The 9,156-nt window shown below is 48.7% G+C and overlaps 1 protein-coding gene across 3 annotated transcripts in view; it reads right to left on the bottom strand.

The window, feature by feature from the left end:
* Positions 1–6,316: 6,316 nt before the first annotated feature.
* The window catches only part of LOC110283759 (testisin), a 5,204-nt gene continuing 2,364 nt past the window's right edge, over positions 6,317–9,156 (bottom strand). For 2 of the 3 annotated variants that reach the window (XM_021149235.1, XM_021149234.1), the window contains exons 5-6: positions 6,909–7,063; positions 6,332–6,639 (exon numbers count right to left, since the gene is read on the bottom strand). In XM_021149235.1, the coding sequence (XP_021004894.1) occupies positions 6,400–6,639; positions 6,909–7,063 (395 nt within the window). In that variant the 3' untranslated portion in view covers positions 6,332–6,399. Of the gene's footprint in view, positions 6,640–6,908; positions 7,064–9,156 lie in introns of all 3 variants that reach the window. The other variant, XM_021149233.1, reaches the window with a different exon arrangement.

Raw genomic sequence — 9,156 nt, 5'->3', positions numbered from 1 at the left:
CCATCTCCTTATCCCCTCCTCAAGCCCCAGGAGCCCTTTCTTTATCTGGGTGGTGATATTCTCCAGGGCTTGGGTCCTGGGTAGCTTCCCTCTGTCTGATGTACTTCCTTCTGTCTATCCTCATTGTCCCTGCTCAGTCCCTTCTTGAAGGAAGACACATGAAAGGAACACAAAGATGTATTTGTCAAGACTTCACGTTGGTGACTGAAAATCATCCCTTTGGAATGGTCTGGGAAGATGGGATGGAGGAGGATAATGATGGAGGAGATAAAGGCTATTTATTGCCCGACCTGGGGCAGAGAACAATGTTAGAAAGGGCATCCTCAGGGTCTCTGGAAATAGTACAAGGTCATGATTGCTGATACGGTATAGAAGTCAGACTTGATGTAAATCCCAGCTTCATGAGGGATGTGAAGGGTGAACTGGGTGGCTGCTGTCCCTCGAGCTTTTCATCTATTATATCTAGAATAATCACAGAATCTACGCTCAGTGTTGCTGTGAGAATCCACAGAGATTTTTCACCTAAGTACCAGATGTCTATGCTGAGCAGGTCAAGGTCATTCTAAGGAAAAGACAAAAGCCTAGAAATAACAGATGCATGAATCTAAGGTAACAGAGGGCCAATACCATGGTGAGACCCGGCTCGGGAGCACTGAGGGGTCATAAGGAGGAGCATGATTCTCCCTGCACTGCCTCCCTCCTTGGTGAATGCATTGAGAACAATTCAATGCTTCTTGATGCCTTCATGTGTTACAAAAGGTTACAAAAAATGGCCTTGCCAGGAGCTAGAGACACTGGTCTTGAGGGAATGGCCGTGAGGGATGGCCTACAGAATTGGGAGGGACCTCCATTTCCTGAGCCAGGAGCTACTAATACCTACACGAGGCGTGGGGACGCTAGAGAGTAGTCAAAGGCCACACTAGCCTGCCGTGTGTTTCTGAGCTGAGAACGTTTTTCATGTATTATAATCATCAAAAAAGTTAAAATGCAGAAAGATATTTTGTGACTCATGTTAGTTTTCAGGATTGGAGCGATTGGTGCCTCAGCCATTGAGAGCATGAACCCCTCTTACAGAGAACCAGATCCAGTTCCCAGAAACCACATCAGGTGGCTCAGACCACTTACAATTCTAGCTCCTGGAGATTAGATGTCTTCTTCTGGCTTCCAAGGATACCTATACTCACATGAATATAACCCCCACCCACACTCAGACATGCGCACATGCATGCATGTGTACATGTAATTAAAAATAAACCTTTCCTTTTTTGAATACAGGGACTCAGTATGTAGCCCTAGCTGGTCTAGGACTCACTGTATATATCAGGCTAGCCTCCTACTCCCAGAGATCTGTCTGCCTCTGCCTCCCCAGTGCTGGGATTAAAGGCCTGCACTACCACACATGAGAGAAAAAAGAAAAATATTTCTGAACTCTGTATGCCTTCCTTGTCCCAAGGTCAAGAGTCAAAGAGTACTTGCTGGCTGGCTGCACTGCTTCTGGCTCACAAAGCAAATGGCGGTGTTATCTGCTCTCACCCAATCTGCTGACCCTGTACGGACTCCTTTACCTGGAGCAATTACAGCTTGATCCCTGCTTAGCGGGGCAAATAGAGTGTAGGGAGTTCTCTTCAATAGCTATCTTTAATGGGGGCTAGGAAGAGGCTCTCTGACATAGATACCTGCACTTGGATCTGCTCTGTCTCCCTGGGAGGCTTGTAGATTGTCAAGCTCCACTGATGGACGGATGCTGTGGAGGGGAGCACCCACTTCACTCGTCTTCCAAGCCCTCCTTCCACCTCTACCCTGCAGACACAGTGGAGGCTTGGCTGGGGGCAGGGCAACAGATCCCCTTCTGATGCCCCAGGAAGATCCTTGGAGGGGTGTGGGGGCGTGGAGGCGGAAGGGCCTAAGCTCTTGGCAGACAGCTCTTGGAGCTCGGGGCCTGGAATGGGACACAAAGGGGGTTGTGTTCTGTCCCAACCCAGCCCAAGAGCACTCTTGTGGGCTTGTTGTCACTTCAAATGCCAAAAGGAGGGTCTGGCTGGCTGAGGTTCAAGGAAGTATCCCTTGAGTAAAGGGTAAGGTAGAAGGAATAGACTTTATTCCTGGCCAGAGGGCATGCCCAGCTTCACAGGTAAGGAACGTTTTCATGGTGATGGTATGTAGCAATGGCTATCACACATTCATACACCTACTTGAAAATACACACTCTCCTAGCTACACCCACATTGAACAGATATAGTCCTCACAGCACACGGGGTACGGGGGAGTCCAATCTCAAAAGAGTCTCTGTAACCCCTCAGTTACAGAGCTGGCCCTGAGCCTACACTAAGGAATGTTCAACACAGGCCTTTTGTCCCTCAGGATCAGGACTCCCCCAAAGGGGGATTTACTGGACATTTATCAACTGCCCTGGGCACAGCCCAGGGTGCACTGTGCCAGGGATGGAACAATGGGGCCTTCTCCTTCAACAGAGGTGGGCCTTGGCCTGCTTAGTCCGTGTGGTAGGAGGTGGTTATAACACATGGCTCTGGTCTCCTTCCTCTCCTGATATAGGGCTAGAAAAGACTCCTCTAGACACTAGATAACTGGGTCTCCATCTGCAACCCACTCAGAGCCATATCCACAGCCCCATGCCAGCCAACTATAGGAAGCTTCTGTCCATACTAGAAGGCCAGATCTTCGGTTCCTAGCTCTGGTCTTGGGAAATTCTAGCCAGGGTGTGATTTCTGGGGCCAAGGAGGAAGCTGGCTCCTCCACATATCCCCAGCTGATCCCTGGCACCACAGGAACCATACGAGACTGATGGGAGGGGAAGGCAAAGGACCAGAAGTCAAATGGCATATCTGTACAGTGAGGGACAGAGGCTGTCCTTGTACATAGACTCGGGTCAATGCTGCCAGGAAAAGACACTAAGAAGATTGGGAGGGCAAGTTATTTCTATATCACTGAAAAACCCAGCAACCTTCGCCAAAATCCCTACTGGGTGCCTCTCTCTGTCATAAGCATTTTTGCTACACTCTGACCCAGAAAACTCTTTAAAGCACTGTATTAGAAAACTAAAGTGCCAATCACATGTATTGCATCACTAACATAATTAAAATTCCATTTGTGGGTCAGTGAGATGGCTCAGTGGGTAATAGTGCTTGCCACCAAGCCTGCCAACCTGAGTTCTATCCCCAGGACCCACATGATAGAAGGAAAGAACTGATTCCTACAAGCTATCCTCAGTTCAAATTATGAAATGGAGGAGCGCATGTAGGTCAGAGCTGGGTTATAAGAGGTGGGATCGGCCCACCTGCACCTTTGCCTGGGGGAGTCTGGGTGCTTGGTGTTGAAGCTCAGCTGAGGATAAGACAAAAGGAGCTCTGAAGACGCTGCTCCAGCAGCTAGGAAGATGGAGATGCTCAGGAACATGATTTTAGGTTCTGACATTTTCCTTCTAATGTTTTCACCCCAACTGGGTCTCCAATCCTCAGGACAAGGCCTTAGACTCACCTCCCTGCTCCCAAACCGCCTAAGATCAACTGGGAACAAAGGAACAGTGGGGGACAGTGCTTAGCACATTCAAACACCTAGCTAGGTGGAACTGGATGTGAGAGTGGGGGTGCTACCCGTAAAAGATTTCTGAGAGTGTGATGACTAAATAATGAAATTCATAAGGAAGGTGAAGTGTCTCTGGCGGCCCTTGTCCACACCGCATCCTGGAACCTCTGGCGGCCCTTGTCCACAGTACATCCTGGGACCTCACTGCAATCTCCATTCTAAACACACAATGTGCTTTGAGTCCTGCACATGCCACGGTACCACACAACACCAAGAAAAGCTGCCTGAAGTGCCTGGGCTCAGATTCAAGACTATTGTATGCTATTAACAGCAATGGTTGTTGCTGTGCACACAATGTGCTCTGCTCTTACGGAAACGTAATAGTTTAATTACAGGAAACAAAATATTTCCCCATGTCATTCTTCAGCATGTTAGGTATACAGGAGTTGTATCTTTGGATTGTAGAGAAATAAGTATCTCAATTAGCACACAGATTTGCACTTTTTTAAAAATGGGGCTGGAGGGCTGGTGAGATGGCTCAGTGGGTAAGAGCACCCGACTGCTCTTCCGAAGGTCCAGAGTTCAAATCCCAGCAACCACATGGTGGCTCACAACCATCTGTAATGAGATCTGACTCCCTCTAATTATAATAAATAAATAAATCTTTAAAAAAAATGGGGCTGGTGAGATGGCTTAGTAGTTAAGAATACTGGCTGCTCTTCCAGAGGTCCCAAGTTCAAATCTCAGCAACCATGGGGGCTCATGACACTCTGTAATGGGATCTGATGCCCTCTTCTGTCATGCAGGCATATATGCAAACAGAACACTTGTGCACAATAAAATACATAATAAACAAATAAATCATTTTTAAATGGTGAAAGGGGGCTGGAATTCTTGTTGCCCTTTCAGAGGGTCAGAGTTCTGTCCCCAGAACCCACATCAGTGTCTCACAAGCTGCAGAGGATCTGACACCTCCTCCTGACCTCCCTAAGAACCACACAGACACACACGAATGGCAAAACTTTCATATACCAAATAACTGTTTGAAAATATGGTTCTTTGCTATCTATTATCAGTGCATTTATACACCTATTTTACATACTCATATACTAGAGTCCCATAATCACTTCCCATTGAGTGCTTGGGAAGATAGTCCAGTAGTTAGTGCACAGTTGCTTTTCCAGCCAAGAAGTTCAATTCCCAGCACTTCCACCAGATGGCAGTCCCTTAAAACTGCCTGTAACCCCAGGTCCTGGAGATCCAACACTCTCTTCCGGCTTCTGCACACAATTGTCCTCCAATGTGCATAGCCCCACATGGAGACACATGCATACACATAATTAAAATTCACAGATAGATCTCTTTAAAACAAACAGACAAAAACAAACACCACCCCGTTCAGGGAAAAATAGTCAAAAGGTCAAGTGCAGAAAGTTCCGAAGCCCTGTTCTAGTTAATGTATCTATCCCCATGCCCGACTCACTACCAACATCCTGGGGGTCCCTCAGACATCCCTGTCCAGATCACCATCTTCTCCACTGTGGGGGCCTGCCCTCCCCATCCCACCCCTAGGCTCCCAGCTCTCTGCTTCCGGTAAACTTCTCTACTTAGAAGGCTGCCCTTTGCAGTCTCCCAGTAGCACGCCATTGGCTCCTGACCATACACATAAGGGTCTCTTGGTAGCTGTGACCTTCCTTTTGTTTTTGACATATTCCCTTGAGCCACCATCTGCCTCTTTTCCACTTAGCCCCTGTGACCTCACCAACTTTTCCAGAAATTAACTAGAGGATGTAAATATGCCAGGCCATGGCTGCCCCCTGGTGGTCAGAGATGGACATGCAGGAGGCTAATCTATGTGGTCACACAGCAGGGAATTTGGCTTTTCCCGTGACCTCAGGCCCTGGCTTAAACATGGATGGTTGATGGGTCAGAGTGAGGTTGCCTAGTCAGGGAACCTCCTAAAATTTCCTAGAGACTTCAGTTCATGTCCCTCTTGTTGCCTTCCTTCCATCTCCTTCTGTTCTTAGACACTTCAAACAGAACAGAAGGTGAACCTCCTTGGCTTTGCCCCTATGGGGATTGATCAGTGCTGTGAGGTGTGAGGCATGGCCGGGTCCCGAGGAGTCTGAGCGTTCATCCTGTGTTGTGCAGTGCCAGGCACACTATTTACTGGTCCCTCATCAGCAAAAGATGAGGTTTGTGGGTGCTGTGATTCCAGGACCAGGAAGGAGAGGTGGCCAGAGAACCTCAGAGCATGTCTCAAAAAGAAAACAGGAAAGACTCACTGAGCTGTTTCCCCAGACCCCTGCTACCATTTTTTAAAATTATGTATTATGTATTTTATTATGTTAGAGTGTTCTATTTGTATGTATGCCTGCATGACAGAAGAGGGCATCAGATCCCATTACAGAAGGTTGTGAGCCACCATGTAGCCGTGAGCTCCCATTTGGTGTACTAAGGAAACTTATCCTGGGATATTAGGAGCAGGGACCACAACCACTCACTCTCCTGGGTACTGACTGGTGCTTGCAGAAGATGCATGATCCTCCTGTCTCCGTCTCCCATGTTCTGGAGTTGCAGGTGCCACCACACCCAACCACAAATAGTGATTTTTGTAATTGCACTAAACAGAGAGGATGCTACTGTTTGCAACCAAAATGTGGCTAATGTAGGTGGGTCAGGATTGTAGAGGTTACTGTTAGATAGAGGTCTTGGATTGAGAGAAACGGAGGGGCCTCAACAGCAGGCCATCAGAGTTCAAGGAAAGATAGGAAAATATTAACAGGTTTATTAGCAAGCAAGATACAAAAGAGACACACCCTGACCTCACAGGTGAGCTGACGTACACGTGTGGGCTCAGGCAGGCCTCATCAAAGAGGAAGCCCAGGCCAGAGTGAGAAACAGTAGCAGGGGGACTGGGTCAGGCCTGAGCAGCCCATTGCGGATCATGGTCGACTGGATCCAGTTGTAGTGATGACTGATGTTGGTATAGACTCCAGGGCGATTGGGGCGACCACAGCCTATTCCCCAGCTCACAACTCCAACCTGATACCACACCGTATCCTGGTCGCAGACTAAGGGTCCTCCCGAGTCACCCTGAGAAGCAACATAGGTAAGCCTGGGGGATGACAAGTAGGACCAGGAGGGGGGCTAGGGGAGAAGGAGGTGCTGTGGGGCTGACAGACTGGATGAGGATCCTACTCCTTGCCCTGACAACAGTGGGCCCTCAGTTTCTTCATCTGCAAAGTGGGGCCATGGTCTAAATCCTGAGATAAAATGAGGCCCTATATGAAACCTCTGTTGGGTGAAAGTTGGAGCTAGGGTACTGGGCCCAGAAGAGCATGGTGGTATGAGGTGACACTTACAAAGCAGGCATCCTTGCCACCTTCAGGAGTGCCAGCGCAAACCATGTCTCCCCAGATGTTCGTGCGGAAGTCTGGCTTTTTGTACATATGGTTACACATGCTGTTGTTGATAATAGCTACCTGCACTTCCTGGAGAGTGTTGGGAGATGGCAGACCTGTGTGGGGGATGGAAGACAGAGAGACAGACCCCTGGATCCTCTTCTCCTGGGAGGAATGGCATAGGGTGTGGGAACAGGGGTGTCCTGGGGCACCTACTGTGCCTGAGACATCACTGTCAAGAGCTCCCAGCTGCAGCCCCATGTTAACATCACAGGCGATCAACAGTATCACAGGACTCAGTGGATGGAGGCATTGTCAATGCCATTCACTGAGGCTGTGTGTAGAATGTACATGAAGTCACTGCCTGGGCTGGCAACCACGGGAAGGAGCTGGAGTGGATGCGGCAAGCCAAGTCCTGCCGATACAGCCAGGGACCAGGGAAAGCATCTCTATGGTGCCCTTTCCTTCTGGGATGTCCTTAGGCCTGAGCCAAGGGCCCTAAAGCAGCTCTAGAATACAACAGTATCAGGACATATTAATTTAAAGAACAGTTCTGGGGGAGAGCCCCATTACTAGCATGCACTAGGGAACTGTCAGCTCCTGGTGTGCACTCCCATCGTTGGATCCCTAAGGCGAGGCTTCAGGCATTGTCAACTCTGCAAAGGATGACAGGAGCCACAATGGCTGTTTCCTGTCCTCTGAGATCTCAGATCTCAGAAGTGCTCTACCAAGCCAGCAAGATTGTTATCTACTCCACAGAAGAGGAAACTGAGGCACAGTTCAGCCAAGTGTCTTGTTCAAAGTGTCCCAGCCAGCACTCAGCAAAGAAAACGTTGCCCCAGTTCCAGGGTGAACAGAAGTATATTCACACCAGAGGTGTGCTACCTGCCTCATGTGAACCAAAATTAAGAATGAAGCCAGGAATCAAGGAGACAACCACCACTGCCATGCCCATCCATTCTGCACCTGGAACGTGGGCAGCAAAGAGAGCCTGGAAGGGTCCAGGGCTCACCCCTCTAGGAGAAGGAAATGGTCTCCTACCAAACAGGCAGACTGACCACTGCATCCTCTTCCCCCTGCCAGTTCCAGCTGTCTGACCTTGGGGAATTCCCTTATGTTGTTTGAGCCGTGGAACCTGGTCTTGCCTCCGTTTACTAGTTCTGGGGCCTTGGACATTTTCCATAGCTCTCTCAATTTCCTCAGTGGGTAACGGTTCTTGCCATCGGGTCTAATTTTGACCCCTAAGACCCTCATGGTAAAAGGAGAGGACAACTCTTACACATGGGCCATTGATTGTACCCCCATCACATACAAAGCATAGGGCTGGAGAGACAGCTCAGCAGTGAAGAGCACTTACAGCCCTTTCAGAGAACATGGGTTCAGTTCCCAGTACCCACAGGGAACTCACAACCACGTGTAGCTCCAGTTCCAAGGGAGCCAATGCCCTCTACCGGCCTCTGCAGAAATTGCATGCATGTGGTAATCATACATACATACATACATACATACATACATACATACATACACACACACACACATAAGCCCACAAACACACATAAATTTTTTGCTGTTGTTTTGTTTTTTTCAAGACAGGGTTTCTCTCTGTAGCTCTGGCTCTCCTGGAACTCACTCTGTAAACCAGGCTGGCCTCGAACTCAAAGAGATCAGCCCACTTCTGCCACCTGAGAGCTGGGATTAAAGGTGCCACCACTGCCTGCCCCTTCCCCCTTTTAAAATAAATGTTCTTAAAACAAAATAAATAGATGTGATCCCTCTAAAGGAGGCTGGAGCGATGGTTCAGAAGTTAAGAACACTTTCTCCATCATGAGGACGAGTTAGGATCCCGGTATTACTGAAAGGTTCACAAACACCTCTAACTTCAGCTCCTAGGGATACCACACCCTCTTCTGTCCTCTGTGGGCATCTATCTGCACACACTGCACCTCACTGAGACATGCTCACACACATACAAATCAAATCAAATACTTCAAATCCCTTTCTTAAAACTACATTCTTGGGCTAGGGAGCTGGTTCTAAAGGATCCAAGTTCAATTTCCTGCACCCGTATGGCAGCTCACTAATGTCTATAACTCCAGCTCTAAGGGAATCTGAGACACGCACCTGCAGGCAAAACACTCATATACAGCCGGGCGTGGTGGCGCACGCCTTTAATCCCAGCACTTGGGAGGCAGAGGCAGGCGGATTTCTG

This window comes from Mus caroli, chromosome 17, assembly GCF_900094665.2.
Source record: "Mus caroli chromosome 17, CAROLI_EIJ_v1.1, whole genome shotgun sequence".
Taxonomy (NCBI): Eukaryota; Metazoa; Chordata; class Mammalia; order Rodentia; family Muridae; genus Mus; species Mus caroli.
This window is presented reverse-complemented; position numbering and strand designations above follow the sequence as displayed.